Below are 17,749 nucleotides of genomic sequence, written 5' to 3'. Positions count from 1 at the left end.
ATGTTCTTATGTTTTGTTCTAACCTAACCCCCTCCCAGGTAAGGTAGCGTTACGGTATTCATTTATAAGGTGAGCCAATAAATATTATGAGTGGTGGTGACGGTTGACTGGTGCGGTGGACTGGTGGTGACGGTGGTCTGGTGACGGTGGTGGGGATGGTGGTGACGGTGGTGGTGGTGAGGGTGGACTGGTGGGGATGGTGGTGACGGTGGTGGTGGGGATGGTGGTGACGGCGGTGGTGGAGGTGACGGTGGACTGGTGGTGGTGGTGACGACGGTGGACTGGTGGTGGTGGATCTCAGGTGGAACTTGGCGCCTCAGACACACTAGAATTTATCGGGCTACGTCAACTATCTGTCTGTCTGTCTGTCTGTCTGTGCTGATAATGGTGATCACACTTTTTTTTGTAGTTCCTTAAGTCTGTTTTTATATTTATTTGTTAACCTGTTTATTATGTCTACATTAGGTTAGGTGTATGTGTTCCCTTCCCCTCTCCCTCCCCCCCTCCCCCTCCCTCCTCCCCCTCCCTTCCCCCTTCCCCCCCCTCCCCTCTTCTCCCCCTCCCCTTCCCCTCCCTCCCCCTCCCTCCTTCCCCTCTCCCTTCCCCTTCCCCCTCCCCCTCCCTCTCTCCTCCCCTCATTGTCTTCTCAACCAACCTGGCCTGTACCACAACAAGAAAAATTTATTAAGAAACTTTTAAAGGCAATGAATGATAGATGAAACTGACACACACACACACACACACACACACACACACACACACACACACACACACCTCAACAATGGCTAGTTTATACGAGGCAAGAAACATTGGGTTAAAGGCGACAACAATGAGGTGTATTTACCTTGCTGTTGATGGAGTGATTCTGCGCTGGTAAATGTTTTAAGTGTCCGTATATAAAGGTTAATGCTCCGGGAAGCTTGTTATATATATTTTTTTATTCTTTGTTTGTTCTTTCTTTTGTTTTTAAATGTTATTGATTTATATATTTTTATTATTTTTTTATTTATTTTTTTATTTTTTATTTTTTATTTTTTTTACGAATGGATGACTCGCCGTGGAGGTCTTAATCGTCCGTAGTGAAGAAGATGCATTCATTTGTTCCGCCTTGTGTTAAGAACTTGAACTTGACCTGACATAGACAACATTAAGGGGTCATATGGTAACTTCTGTAGGTCACGACACACACACACATAAACACACCGACCGTTCTCGTGTTTCTCCTGACCACGATAAAAATACTGTGTAGGTTAGGTAGGTTAGGTTAGGTTAGGTTAGGTTAGGTTAGGTTAGGTTAGGTTAGGTTGCCAGGAAGGAAATCACGATTTGTATGGGGTTGGATATCTCACCACCCCCCAAGCTACCCCTAGCCCTTCCCTCACCACCCCCTCCTCTCACGACCTTCCCTCCCTCCACCCCACCCCCCCCTCACTACACTAGGTTAACACACCACAAATAGTCTCGGTGTTATTGTAAGGTTTCTGCTGGACTGTTAAGACTGGTAGTGAGTGAGAGCAGTACAGCGCATCAGTAGTTATTGACGGTTTGTTATTAGGAGTTGTTCAGTAGTGCGAGAGTGGCATATGTTACTTTTATTGTTAATAGTAATAGAAAATAGGAATAATAGTGTGAGTTGTTAACATTTTACTATTTGTGTTATTTTAATCCTTGTACTAGTTATTGAGTTAACTTTATTAACACGTGATAAAAATTAATCAGTAAAGGGTATAACCTCATCAGTATGTTAAAGCTCACCTCACAGCAGCCAGTGTTGACGGCTGACTGGCGTAGTGCAGCCATTAATGACGTCATAAAAGCGATTCAGACGGGAGAGTTAAAATGTAAACGAACTTGGATGATGATAAACTTGGGTAAGTCTCCCTCGCAGCCACACGGTGCAGCTAGGAGAAGATTATGTGCACGACAATTAATTAAGTAGCCACTTGGTGTTGTATTTTTACTTTATTTACTTAAATGGCCACCCAGTAGAGTTGGCCATGCCGAGCGAAGGTCAGTGGCCTGTGTAGGATCCCTCCATTGTTCTTGATCATTTTATCAAGGTTATTTTGAAACTCTGTACTGTTCAGTTGTTCTGTTCTGTTCTGTTCTGGATTCCATAACTTGTGCTGGTAGATATAGTCACGTTGTGGAGAGTGACTGAGGTCGTTTTATTTTATTTATTTATTTATTAGTTAGTTAGTAATTATGTATTATTCACTAAGGTTAGGTTAGGCTTAAAACTCATGTAGACACAACAGGGGGCATCACCTTTTAGGGAAGAGGAGTCAGACAAACCACAGAACACACAGCATCTGTACACGGCCGTACATCAACGTCTGTATCACCATTGTATTAAATCTTTTCACTTACAATGTAAAAACTTAAAGCTCAATTTCATTATCATTTGGCGAGAATTTTAACATGATTGACCAGTTTCAACAACACATACAAACGAACAACACCCTTTTCTGTGTGGCAGGTCGAGTTTTATCTCACTGCTGACTGGAAGAGACAGACTGACACACGTTGTTATCATCAGACAGTTGTGACGTCATTGATTGTTATGTGACGTCAGAGGCAGACGCATAATTACATAGATTTACAGTTCAGGGTAAAATATAAAAGTATATATATATATTTATTATCTTATTTCTATTGGTGTAAATCTGAACATCCCGCACCTGACGTCCTTTCGTGGATCATAACGCATCTGATTGGCTCACATAGCTATCAGATTTAGTCCACCCAGACGGACAGATACTGTGTCATACAAAGAAGAAATCACAATAAGTGGTGTTGAAATCTTGACTGCTGTACGTACCTGACCCTTACATAGATGCTGTCTGATTGTGCCCTCACCCCTTAGCCCTCACCCCTCAAGGAATTTCGTCCGTCGGGTTGAGAGGGGAGGAGCCGAGCGGTGTGGCAGACGGCAGGGGGGGGGGAAAAAAATAACTGATTAAAATAAATTGTTTATTGTAAATTTTTTCTCTTGTGAAACTTGAGAGATAAAATTAACCTATGAATGGATATATTAATTGTGTGATTGATTGATTGATTTAGTTAGATACACCCTTACTGAACTAAATTAATTTGTATTTTATCTATATTTTTTTAAGAGATTATTATAACAGGTGAATTGGCTATTATGACTCCAGTATATACAGTCAATCAGCCAACCCTTCCCTCCCTCCCCTCCTTCCTTCCCCCTTATTTCCCTCCTTCCCTCCCTCCCCCTCCTTCCTTCCCCCTTATCTCCATCTCCTCCTCCCTCCCTCCCTCTCCCCCCGCAACATCACACGTCAACACCAAGACTGTTCAAAAGAGTCACTCACTGCCATCCCTTAGTCACACACACACACACACACACACACACACCTAAAAGACTGCCTACTTAGTTTTAGTCTGTCCTAACGTTACCAGGGGAAGTTTTATTATAAATACAGGTATAAGTAAGAGAATTTATTACAGTATTGTTGTAGGAGGCAGGTGTTGTAGGAGGCAGGTGTTGTAGGAGGCAGGTGTTGTATTGTTGTAATTAATTCATTAGTGACGTTTGTTCTTTTATGGAAACATTATATTTTTCGCTGACTTCGTTGTATTATTATTATTATTTTTATTAATATTTCGTTATAAAAAAGTTAAATTCGTGATCTGGAAATGAAAATACTTGCGTTTGTCTTATAATTTTGTCATGTAGTTATTATTATTATTATTTGTATATCTAGGAATGAAACCTTCCTTATCTGATACATTTTCTCTGTTTAATACAATGTTAACCGGGAGTTGATGTTACTTTTCACGCTATCAAACATTCTGTAGCTGGTCACACACACACACACACACACACACACACACACACACACAGACACAGACACACACACACACACACACACAGACACACACACAGACACACACACACACACACACACACACACACACACACACACAGACACACACACACACACACACACACACACACACACACAGACACACACACACACACACACACACAGACACACACAGACACACACACACACAGACACACACACACACACACACACACACACACACACACACACACACACACACAGACACACACACACACACACACAGACACACACACACACACAGACAGACACACACACAGACACACACACACACACAGACAGACACACACACACAGACACACACACACACACACACACACACACACACAGAGACACACACACACACACACAGACACACACACACACACACACACACACACACACAGAGACACACACACACAGAGACACACACACACACAGAGACACACACACACACACACACACACACACACACACACACACACACACACACACAGACAGACACACACACAGACACACACACACACAGACAGACACACACACAGACACACACACACACACACACACACACACAGACACACACACACACACACACAGACACACACACACACACACAGACACACACACACACACACACACACACACACACACACACACAGAGAGACACACACACACACAGACACACACACACACACACAGACACACACACACACACACAGACACACACACACACACACACACACACACACACACACAGAGAGACACACACACACACAGACACACACACACACACACACACACACACCTTCTCCTTATTCATGCACATACACACTTTATATATATATATATGAAGAAGATATACAGAATGTTAAGGATACGATCATAAAGATTTGTTTAATTAGCAGTTAGTTAATGAATAGTGATAGAGAACATAGACGGAGTTTCTACTTTAAACCCCCATCCCCGGTAGCTTTAGAGGGATTAATCTTCAGGTGAAATAATGTGGCAGGTGAGTTTTTAGGTAATATCAATAGTTCAATGGAAGTATTATCTTTTTTTTACCTTCTGATGTGTGTGTGTGTGTGTGTGTGTGTGTGTGTGTGTGTGTGTGTGTGTGTGTGTGTGTGTGTGTGTGTGTGTGTGTGTCCAGCCATTGTTCACCATCGTTGACGCTCTACCTTACTACCTCAGTTGGTTAGCTTCCTGCATGTGATTTCAGTTCATATTGACGTGAAGTTTTGTTCTACTGTTTGTTTTTACTACTACTACTGACCTACCACTACTGACTACTACTACTGACTACTACTAATACTACTACTACTACTACTACTACTACTACTACTACTACTACAAATGGCCTCCAGCCTCCCCCAATAGCCACACCTTCACCTCCATTTTATTACCTTAAAATCATATATCCTAATACATAAGTAGCCACCCTAGCTGTGGTGAGTTAGTTGAGCCGCAGATCTATGCGGCATACAGTGACTGTAGCCTCATCGTCAGTATCTGCAACTGTTGTCGGCTTTGGGGCCGATGCTCGTTCCCCGAGGCAGAGCAAAGCCGACCAAAGGATGAGAGAAGGACAGTCGACATCTCATCCAGGCTGTAACATAACTTCTGGGCTGCTGCTTCTGTTCGGAGATCACCTCCGCGAGTCTGGCGTAGAAACATCTTGCACTTGGTCCCATTCCACCAGAGGTTGTGAACACTAGAGGAGTGAAGCTGCCTTGATCAACGTTTTGAATTCTCTCCCCGAATTTTCTTATCTTGTCGTTCTCGTTCCTCCTGTGTGCAGCATCGAGAGCTAGGTTACGGTGACATGCGGCCATGGGATAAAAAATCCTGATGTCGAAGAAGGCTCGCTGTCCCCTTGTCCAGAATCCTCGAGCATTGACGTCAACACAGGCTTCGTTGGATGTGTTTGAAGTCCTATGTTGGAAATTCTCACCGTCCAATGGGAGGGGGGGTCGGTTCTACCCTGACATCACGGCAGATTTCCTTCAACATATTTGCTACTACTACTACTACTACAACTAGAATGATATTAAATTGATGTCAGAACTGATGATGATGGTAATAACAAGAACGACAATAAAATAATAAAATAATATTAATAGTAACAGCGTTGAATTCTGGAATGCCATAGTTTGTGTATTTATGATGAAAATGTGTAACACGGAGAGTTTAAGGTGTGGGGAGTATAGGTAGTGTGGGGAGGGAGACAGGGAGAGTGTAGGTAGCAGTTTGGTTGTGGAGGGGAGCGTGGGTCGATATTCTACCCATGATCAGTTACAACTTAGATTTATATCACTGCCATGTTCATCTACCTTCCCTCCTACGTCTGTCATTTAACAAACTTATATCTCTTCTTCGTTACCATTTTTGTCATTAAGTATCAAATATATTTTTTTTAAAGTATTAGAAGTTGATATTAAATGAGGAAAGTGTCACATGTAGTTACAATTGGCGTGTGACTTCCGGTGTTGCTGAAACTTCATTAATTCTCGATCACTGGTGTAAAGGAAAAGGCTTGAACCGCTCACTCAGTCGATGTATTTCATGTGTGTCATGCTGGTTGAACATGATGGCTGAAGAGACGAGTGAGGGAGAGGTGGGGGTTGCATTTTATCCTTGGTCGACAGCTGCACCACCGCTGCTATGGGCTCTCGTAGTCTTGCAAGTCTCCCACTAGGAACTAAGCTTCCCGCCCGTGCAACACAACACACACCCTGCATTATTTCACGGAAGGAACTGATTGCTTGTTTCTGGGAGTGAACTAAGTGAACTAGGTCAGCAGCAACAAGAGGAATGGTTATCAATATGAGAGATAAGATGGTGGGAGGGAAGAGTTGGTGGGAGAGGGTTGTGGGGGGGAGGAGGCAGGCTGGCTGGCGGGTCGAGCAGCTACGGAGGAGCGAGACAGACGGGTGGAGGCCAGTGTCCCGGGCAGCGCCACAGCGAGAACACACAAGGAACCGTAGCAGCACACTAGGACCCCTCACCGGGGATCTCGCCCCTTTGCTTGTTCGAGCATAATAACACCTCTAACCAACATCCTGCCATCCACCTGAGCTAAACTAACTATTACCTAGGATAGGTTTGTGCAATATAATGGAAATCATGCAGCAGGGTACGAGTCATTTAGACGGTCGCTGGAGGCCTCACATTCCCCTTCCTACAGTAGTCATGGCATGACCTTACCCAGTCTGCATGATCACCTCAGACAACAGATGGTGCACCAACAGTCTGACCAACCGCAGGAACACCAGTCAGAGCATCACCACCACCTGCAGCCGCCTGATCAACAACAGTTGCAACACCATCACCACCAACACCAACAACAACGTCAGGGCCAGCAGTTACAACAGCACAAACAGTTACTAAAACAGCGGCACCAACAGCTTGATGCTCCACCCCAAGACCACCCAGCGTCCAGAGGGCCAAGTACAGCACACCACTCCAAACAGTTGACGTCCCTCATACCCTTAGACACGCCCACGTCGTCCTCCCCCTGCACCCGCGCCCACGCCTTCCCCAGGTGAGCCACCACCACCACCCACTCACCAACACAGCAAGTCCCTGGTGATCAGTGTCCGGTACAGTGGAGGATCAGTGGCACGACACTTGAGGCACTTTCACCGTCCTGCACTTGTGTGATTCACTTAATTAATTGAAATTATATATATAAATCGTAACCTGGACCCCAAAATGTTGTTGGTTTTAACTCGGTATTGTGGTGTGGTGTTTTTACCGTGTTCGAATGTTTAGTACATTCCCATGGAAGAGTGACATACGTTAAAGCTTAAAGCTGCCTTGTTGAACTGATTTTGAGTTACAGTTTTTCATCCATGGGAGTGTTTACAGTACTTAAAGTCGTCCACTCAGTACTCTTGATTTAACTCATAGGAATTTTATTTTCTGTATGAAGTATTATTAACTTTATTAGATGATATTGATTATTTACAGTAGACTTGAGGATGATCATCTACAATGGAAGTCGACGTTTTCTCAATTCTACGTTATTTTGAATTAATATACTGCACTGTACTTTTATTTTCAACCACAACTGTTTTTGTATTTTACATTAATTTTAAAACAAGTAAAGTGCAATTCAATTGTGAAGGTTTGTATTAAAATATATAGAAGGACATGTTCCTCCGCGCAAAAGTTGGGTGGCAGCCCGTTGATCAGCCTCCCCAGTGTACGGCTCGACCGTTTCACGCCAGCAACCTACGGACAGCCTTCTACCTTCACCCGCACTCCCTACTCTACATGATGCATTCACCCAAGCGTGACATCATCCTCAATTTTTCAGGTGTTGTGGAAAATTTTGTTTGTGTGTCTGTGATTTGAATTGCAGTGAATAGGTCATTTCTCCTTCGACCTAAAGTAGGTAGCAAGTGCCGAGTAGCAACATGGCGTCGTGACGTACCTACTTTGTAGGTACCTACGACACTCCACACAATGGAATTTAGAAGCGTAAGGCAGTGACAGTGAACAAGACAGTGTAATCTGGTTATTTATTATATATTGTTTTTAGTTGTAGTGGTCAGATGACGGAAATACAAGCAAATATAGACCTTACACGTGATTTTGTTTACGGTGCGCCCTGATTGGCTGTAGCTGGAGTCGAGGCTACTGCTGCCAGGAGTACGAGAATTTCTTATCGTAGGACTATTTATTTCTGTTTTAAGGTCAAGAACAAAGTTTTATTTATTTTGAGGTAATAGATTACAAAATAATTGGACGATGTGGATTATGTAAATAGGACAATGTTTACATTGGGTTGGTGAGTAATAGTAGTAATGTTGCCACTTGATATTTGGTGTCGTGCGGGGCGCCTTTACTCACACTATTATGTAACTGCGCAGTGCAGGCGTTGCCACATCTCCAGGTCCGTCATCATGTATTCATTAATTGCAAAAGCAAACGTTATCTGGAGTTGTATCTCATTAAAGGACATTTACCCGATCATAATGATGCCTTTACCCCAGCGTGGTTCTGTTAATATTCTTGGTATGAGATAAGTTTAGTATGGTTCAGGGCCATACAATTAGGGATTGACCTTGGGACTGCCTATAGAACTGTCCTACAAGGAAGTGGGGTGGGTTAGGGGCCAGTTCTTTAACACTCCTAGCCTGTATGGCAGTCGTCACCATGGTCTTTATTTACCATTACCGCCATACTTTAATATTTTAAATTATCTGTTAACTGAACGGAATCATTACGTTAACAATATTTATAACTGATTAACAACTGATTTTTTCTGCAAATATGGCCTTCCTTCTGACACTATATTAAATGTTAATATCCATATGTTACTTGGTACATGGTTTTAGTTTTGTCTGATGCTTTTTCAAGACAAACAAATCTCTAATAAGGCCCAGCCATGTCAATACTATTAACACTGTAATATCTAGGTACAGTCAGAGGGCTAGATAAGCTATTGCAGTTTTAGGGTTTAATGTGTGTAACTCTTAGCTACATTAAGAAGTAAACTTGTGACTCAGTAAGTTAGCTCACAGTACAGTGAAGATGGTGACAAGGAGAATGATTTAGTAATAATGTAACAAAAGGAAGTTTCTTGGCTGGTGTCATTCTCAACTAATTATAACAGCACCTAGGGTCTCTTGTGAGTATGGGAGATGTCTACTGGAGTGTATGTATGTATATGTATGTATGTATGTATGTATGTATGTATGTATGTATGTATGTATCACCTTTAATATATTCCCAACTTTCAATTAACAATAATCCTTCATTATAAAATCCATTCGTTCAGATATTTTGTAAAAGTTATTAAAGATAAAAAGTTATAGAGGTGTGTGGAGGCTCGCTGAAGTGAAGGTGATGAGGGAGACATGTGGGGCAAAAACTTTCCTAAAAAAAAAATCGATGAAATGGTAAGAGGCGGCTGCAAGTATAGTACAGGTGTGACATGATGATGTTCATCTGTGCCAACCACTTGTGTCTCGCACCTGCCTCATATAGTACTCCTCCACACCCTCCCATCAGTACCCCCACTCTTCCCCAAATGAAAAAGTACTTACATCAGAAAATAAATTGACCAATCGGGTATTCTAATCTTTCATTCGCGTTTAAATTGTAGTTCCAAATAATTAGTCTACATAAAATAACCTTAGTACTTCGGATAAAACAGAGAAATAGTGAAATTATTTTATCTTATGGTAATGTTTCCCTGATGACTAATGTTGGGAAAAGCCTCACACGAAAGAGGTACTGGTATATTAAGCTTTGGGGGAGAGAGAGAGAGAGAGAGAGATATATATATTAATTAGTGTACTCTCCGGGCTGTCCATCACAAGGGTAAGTAGTGGACCGCCTCTCGTCTTACCGCTGAACAAATATTGTGTTGATCGATTTGCTGTTATTATGATCTGTCTTTAGTATTATTACTATTATTGTGTTATTATTATTGTTACTATTATTATGACTATTTATTGCTATATCTAGTTAAGACCATGGCTAGACACAGGGTATAGGGAGAGTGTATATATTTTTTAATACATTAGAGTTTGTACAGATTTAAGGGTGTGTGTGTGTGTGTGTGTACAGAGTTGTTCATAATCATGGCGTTTATTGTCATTATTCATGTAGACTGAAAAATAATTTGTTACCTTGATTTTGGTGTTGCTATTGCTGTCAGATGTACTAAATAGCCGGTATGATTGTGTGTGTTGTGTTAGGGATTGGGTGTTGTCTGTGTTGGGTGTTGTATCTGTGGTTGTGTTGAGTGGTTGGATGCCGCATGGAGACAGGTAAGACAAGGCTTTTGTCTTATTGTATTGGTGTGCCTGTTAGCCGCCAGCATCCGGGAAGGTGCGCAATGGTCCACACACACGCGTGTCTATACCTTAAACGGTGAACCTTTTTGAGTGATGATCCCGAGCAGGTGAAGTGCAGTTCTCTCTCCGAGAAAATCCTAGCCAGACAATCTCCTACCCCAGATAAAATCAACGGACAGTCTCAGTACTACCCCAGATAAAATCCCAACAGTCTCCTACCCCAGATAAAATCTCAGCAGATGGTCTCCTACCCCAGATAAAAACTCAACAGACAGTCTCCTACCCCAGATAAAATCCCAACAGACAGTCTCCTACCCCAGATAAAATCCCAACAGACAGTCTCCTACCCCAGATAAACTCTCAGCAGATGGTCTACCCCAGATAAAATCCCAGCAGGCGGTCTCCTATCCCAGATAAAATCCCAGCAGACAGTCTCCTACTCCAGATAAAATCCCAGCAGACAATCTCCTACCCCAGATAAAATCCCAGCAGACGAGCCTCTTTCACCTGATAAAATTCCACGGTGATGAAAGTGAGGTGAACGGAATCACATCAGCTCAAAGTTCCTCCTCCTAGGCCATAAGACTAACCTGGTGTGTGTGTGTGTGTGTGTGTGTGTGTGTGTGTGTGTGTAGAGATGAGACACGAGTGTTTACCCCCTCAATCGTCATTTCCTACACAAACACAGTATATCCTACGGTCACACACACACACACACTATACTCTACGGTCACACACTATACTCTACGGTCACATACACTATACTCTACGGTCACACACACACTATACTCTGCGGTCACACACACACACACTACTCTACGCCGTAGAGTCTACGGTCACACACGCACACTACTCTACGGTCACACACACACACACACTAAACTCTACGGTCATACACACTATACTCTACGGTCACACACACACACACACACACACACACACACACTATACTCTACGGTCACACACACACTAGCTTCATATTATTGTGTGATATTGAAGGTAATTATCTACAGTATATATTCGTTGTTTTCGTCTCTTTAAGCTATGTACACTGAAGTTTATAATGGGGTGTTGCTTGTTGGCCTTACACACACACACACACACACACACACGCACACACACACACAAAATGCTTGTTTATTACGCCAAACCTCAAAATGATCCCCGAAGATGGGTAAAGCTTGTAATTGTAATGTTTATATGTAATTAAATTAAAACATGTAATTGTAATTTAAACTTTAGAAGAGTAATTGCAATTGACCTTAAATAATGCAGTTAGTCCAAACCTGCTTTACAACGCTACTTGGTTAGGGGAGGTTAGGTTAGGTTAGGTTAGGTTAGGTTTGGTTTGGTTAGGTTAGGTTAGGTTTGGTTTGGTTTTGTTTGGTTTGATTTGGTTTGGTTAGGTTAGGTTTGGTTAGGTTTGGTTTGGTTTGGTTTGATTTGGTTAGGTTAGGTACACTTGGTTTGCTTGGTTTGGTTAGGTTTGTTGTAAGAGTTTTGGTTAGGTTTCTTGATTTGGATTTGCCAGGTTTGGTTTGATTTGCCTGCTTGGTTTGGTTAGGTTAGGGTTTTGCTTTTTCAGGTTGTGGCTTGGTTTGGTTTGGTTTGGTTTAGTTTAGCTTGGTTAGGCGTTGTAAGTTAGCTTAGCTTTTTCTCAGGTTAGGTTGTGCTTCTGCTTCTGTTAGGTTTGATTTGATTTGGATTTTGGTTAGGTTTGAAGTTAGGTTAGGGTTTGGTTTGGTTGATTTGGTCAGTTAGTTTAGGGTTAGGTTAGGTTAGCTTAGCTTTTTCTTGTGTTAGGTTAGGTTTGGCTTGGCTTGGATTTGGTTTGGTTTGGTTTGATTTGGTTTGGTTTTGGTTTGTACAGGTTAGGTTAGGTTAGGTTAGCTTAGCTTTAGCTTAGCTTTTTTCTTCAGGGTTAGGTTAGGTTTGGTTTTGGTTTGGCTTGGTTAGTTAGGTTAGGTGTTAGCTTTAGCTTTTTCTTAGGTTAGGTTAGGTTAGGTTAGGTTAGCTTAGCTTTTTCTTAGGTTAGGTTAGGTTTTGTTTTGTTTTGTTTTTATTCTGGTGCTGGATCAGTGAGTTTCCTTATAAATGGCGAGTGTGCTGACGGGAGGGGGTGTGGATTGTGTCGTGCTGTGATGAGTTGACAGATTGTGGTGTGTGTGTGTGTGTGGTGGAGTGAGATAGTGTGTGTTGGAGTGAGATAGTGTGTGTTGGAGTGAGATAGTGTGTGTTGGAGTGAGATCGTGTGTGTTGGAGTGAGATAGTGTGTTGAGTGAGATAGTGTGCTGGAGTGAGATAGTGTGTGTTGGAGTGGGAGATAGTGTGTGTGTTGGAGTGAGATAGTGTGTGGTGGAGGAGATAGTGTGGTGGAGTGAGATAGTGGTGGTGGAGTGAGATAGTGTGTTGGAGTGAGAAGTGTGTTGGAGTGAGATAGTGTGTGTTGGAGTGAGATAGTGTGTGTTGGAGTGAGATAGTGTGTGTTGGAGTGAGATAGTGTGTGTTGGAGTGAGATAGTGTGTGTTGGAGTGAGATAGTGTGTGTTTGAGTGAGATTGTGTTAGAGTCGTGGAGGTAACCTTGAGACAGCGTCAGGTTAGTGTGAGAATAATAGTACATTGTATGTTGATGCGCATCTCGTGTCACGTTTGTTTGTGAGTGGCAGCAGTAAGTATGTCGCCACAACACCTGACTCGCCTCAACTACCGCAGCCTCATCTTCACCATCACTGTGTCTTCCTCATCCTTATTCTTTCTTGTTCGTCATCATCACCCGAGTGGGACTATCAAGGGGGTAAGGTTATCTCTGTACGAGGGAAGGTGTTGTGATAGGAGGCCCAGGTGGTGTAAAGGAGGGTGTCTGAGTGCGCATCACCGCCCTGGCCACCTGTGACATTATCAGCAACATCTCCACGTGAAAGCAGGAGCACCTGACCCTTTTTTGAAGCGAAGGTCACACAGCTGTCTCTACATTATTTGTGATGCATTATAATGGTTAGGTCAAGGTGTGATTGTGAGGAGGTTAGGGTCGGTTGTTGGAGCCAGGTGTTCATCCCACACACACACCTGTTGGACACCTCTTACCTTACCTCCTTCATGTTTGGTGCGACGCCCTCCTCCACCACCAGCATCTCCTCCTGTGGACCTGCTAATCGAGACACAGATAACGCCTCACAGTAAACAGTATTGGTTTCGCTTCCTCACAACACTCACCAGCTGTACTGACCATCTCCTGAATCCCTTTGTTGTCTGTGGGAGTCTCTTATCACCCATAGGATCTTAAAGCTTATGTCTGGCCTTGGCCTGTTAGTCATGTATTGTATGAAGAGTTGTTACACATTGACAGACACACTGAGATTGCCCACTTGGTAAACTCTGATAGTTTTTCTGAATATATAAAATTGAACCAAACCATATACAGGGAGAGAGAGTGTGTGTGTGTGTGTGTGTGTGTGTGTGTGTGTGTGTGTGTGTGTGTGTGTGTGTGTGTGTGTGTGTGTGTTTATGAGGGGTTTAATGGAGGTTCAATTTTCGTATTTTAGATCACATAAAAATTTTCCCTCTAGTTTATTTCACCTAATGATTTATCACCTCAACGCTAACCAACCCAACCCATCCCATCCCATCCCATCCCATCCCATCCATCCCATCCCAACCCATAACCCAACCCAACCCAACCCAACCCAACCCAACCCAACCCAACCCAAGCCGCGTTACGGACCTTAATCATCAGGGTGAAATAAGCTGGGGTGTCTAAGCCTCACGTGATCCAAATATTTTCTTCAGTTTATGGGTTCTGAAATTAAAGTTCTTGTACACTGTGTGAAGGTAAGGGGTGGAGTGAAGAGAAAAAGAAAGAGAGGGAGAAAGAGAGAGAGCACAGGTGAAAGATGAATAACAAATAAATGAAACTAATTAGGAGAAAACAGAAGGAACAGGTGAGGAAAGGCCGAGGGTAACGGTAATTAACCAAAACCTTAAACTAGTCATTATTATTATTATTATTATTATTATTATTATTAGTAGTAGTAGTAGTAGTAGTAGTAGTATCATCAATCAATAGAGATATGAAAGCCCTTCTTCCCTATACCGTCCCTACGCTAATATGTCACCACTACAGTACACGGATATATCGCCCTGTTAACGTTGGGTTGTGATGGTAAACAACAGATCTGCTCGTAAAGTCAACCGGTAGTGTTTGGATATTGTGAGTCAGACCAGATGATATTACTGATGAATCGTCGTTAGGGGAGGCTGTTTTGTTTATTGGGGCAGCGTGTTGGGGGGATAGGTGGAGTGTGTGTAGGGGAGGTACAGAAAGTGTGTGTGTGTGTGTGTCGTTGCTTCTGATGACGACAGACAGACACATGCTCCCATCAACACCGTACTGTAAATTCTATCCATCACCTGTCAACCATTTAATCAAACCTGTCGTGTTTATATGTTACTGGTGTGTTGGTGTCATGAGTTACTTTCAAATATGACTCACAGAAAATAGGTAAATATTTAGTTATGAGTAATTGATAAGTGATGAAATGATAAATGAAAACAAAATATAAGAATGAGATTTACGAGCAATAAACAGAGTGGAGGAATGAAGGGACTGTCCTCAGGTCGTGGGACTGTGAGTGACCTCAGGTATAGGTGAGGGGTGTTGTGAGGTGCGTGGTGAGGGTGGATGTTGTGAGGTGCGTGGTGAGGGTGGATGTTGTGAGGTGCGTGGTGAGGGTGGATGTTGTGAGGTGAGGGGTGTTGTGAGGTGAGGGGTGTTGTGAGGTGAGGGGTGTTGTGAGGTGAGGGGTGTTGTGGTGAGGGTGTTGTGAGGTGCGTGGTGAGAAGCGCGGGTTGTTGGCCTGAGAGAGCAGGTGAGGGAACTACTGTTGCTCCCCTAACATCTCTCCCTTCCACAGTACTGTGTTCCCATCTTGTGTCTTCATGTTCCCACCACTCTCGTCCTTCCCACACCGTTCGTCTCCTCATCACCAGCTGGTCTCTTGTATACATTACCCCCCCTCACACTCCAACAGTGGTCATTATCATCTTTCCCTCCGGACGACTCTTCTGTAAACAGAATCAAAAGTCGTAAGGAAGAGTCGTCGACCTGTGCAGCTCAGCGGTCGTCTTTAAAAGTCCCAACTGATGACCTACTTTCTCGCGCAGGTGCTGCTACTGCTGTTGGCTGAACTTCCATATTTGTGTCTACAACTCCTCTCTTCCCTCACTTGTGCGTCTGGGGACACCCGCCTGTAACACCAACTTTATAAACAAATAATACAAAGTTTCCTCACCATCATGAAACTGTCTTTAATATTACTGCTAACGGAGGTTGTTGTGTGGCTTTGTTGAGGCAAACTGTGACGGCCAAGGTCGATGGTCATTACTTGTCCTTTGACGAACAAGGTGATGTGCTGGAGGGGGAGGAAGTGAGGGCCCAGGGGGTGAACATGGTCGTGGTGGTGATAGTGAGGACCAGCATGACTGAAAAATTGAAGTAGTGTAAAGCGAGGCGAGGGAGTGTGTGTGGGTGGCTGGGATCGATGGGGCGTATTTGTTGTGGTGGTGCACCCTAGCAACAAGGCCTGGGTCACCACCTTCCTCCCCTCTCTTCAGTCTAACACACCTGCCACCCCTCAGTCTAACACACCTGCCACCCCTCAGCCTAACACACCTGCCACCCCTCAGCCTAACACACCTGCCACCCCTCAGTCTAACACACCTGCCACCCCTCAGTCTAACACACCTGCCACCCCTCAGCCTAACACACCTGCCACCCCTCAGCCTAACACACCTGCCCCTTTATGCTCCCCTCACTAGTTATTCATACAATTCCCTGGTGACTTGTGACCGAGGTGTCATCCCACTTGAACTGTTCCCATGTGGGCGATCGTCTGTTTTATGCGAATTTTGCCATCCCACTTTGGCGATTAGGTTAAGGTTAGGTTAGGTTGGATTGGGTGGGTTTAGATTAGGTTAGATTAAAACAGTGATCGTCCTGGTGGGAGTTGTCCAAGTGGAGTGGATGTAATCGTGGCTTCATTCACTCGTGTGATTTCTGGCTTAATTTTTACCCATCGAAGAATATTTTACTATAATATGACCATTAGTTGGGTACAGGGTCGACCGTGTCAGGTAGGGACGCTCTTGGAAGGTGTCAGTGTACAGTTTCTCGGAAGAACAAAGTTATTCGTTACAGTTGTTCTGCTGACTTGATGTTTTGTACGCTTGTAGCTACTGTCCTTGTAAATTTCAGTGAAATTTCAGTGTCATTTTTAAGTTGTAGAAACTGACTATTGGTGTTAATGGTAATAATGTGTGTTAAGGTGTATAATCTAGAATTATTTCAGGCTGGTTGCTACTAAAGCGTGACTTCACAGCTACATCATGAGAATGTCTGTTTTCAACCATGGGACATGCACAGGCAGGTATATTAAAGGTGTAGAAACTAAAACGAAACAAAGTAATGCTATCAGAATAGAAATATCTACTTTTGATCTTTGGCTTCAAATATGTATATTTTACATCTTACGTATAAAGCGTTGTTCCATCTAATGAAACTCAAGGTAAAAGTATGGGGTGTGTGTGTGTGTGTGTGTCTCAGTAAACAAAGTACGGGGGTGTAAGTTGTATACGTCACGGGGTTGACCACGACAGAGACGGGACTTTGTCTGAAAGGTTACCATCAGCCTCGCTGGTGTTTAAGTGAAGGGGAGAACAATGGTTGTAAATTGAAAAACAAAAGTAAAATTAGTTAAATTGGCAACAATGATCTCAACACTTGGGGCAGCTGGCAGCCTAGTACCTGCACGTGGCCGGCGTCCAGCAGCGAGAGACAAGTGTGGCGTGAATGTTTTGTTTATCTTCCCCCATTTCACATAGAACTAGCTCATTATGTTATGCTAGAACTGTTTACCAGACATGTTATCACTGCCGGATTTAGACCTGTGGAGGCCCATGGGCAGCCTCTTTGTGGACGCCCCCCTCATTATAACTACCAAAGAGGGTGGGGTGGCGAGTATTCATGAATTTCAAGGAGTAGCGAGCCTAATTTCTATCACGCTTCTTGCTGAACA

The 17,749-nt window shown here is 43.3% G+C and overlaps 1 protein-coding gene across 4 annotated transcripts in view; it reads left to right on the top strand.

Moving 5' to 3' along the window:
• The window catches only part of LOC121859062 (thyrotroph embryonic factor-like), a 116,541-nt gene that overhangs the window by 60,582 nt on the left and 38,210 nt on the right, over positions 1-17,749 (top strand). Inside the window, exon 1 of one of the 4 annotated variants that reach the window (XM_042355724.1) lies at positions 8,007-8,187. The exons of the other annotated variants lie outside the window; for them this stretch is intronic. Within the exon in view, the coding sequence (XP_042211658.1) occupies positions 8,022-8,187 (166 nt within the window). The 5' untranslated portion in view covers positions 8,007-8,021. Of the gene's footprint in view, positions 1-8,006; positions 8,188-17,749 lie in introns of those variants that run through there. 4 annotated transcript variants of the gene reach the window in all.

Source organism: Homarus americanus, unplaced genomic scaffold, assembly GCF_018991925.1.
Source record: "Homarus americanus isolate GMGI-L3 unplaced genomic scaffold, GMGI_Hamer_2.0 scaffold5773, whole genome shotgun sequence".
Classification (NCBI taxonomy): domain Eukaryota; kingdom Metazoa; phylum Arthropoda; class Malacostraca; order Decapoda; family Nephropidae; genus Homarus; species Homarus americanus.
This window is presented reverse-complemented; position numbering and strand designations above follow the sequence as displayed.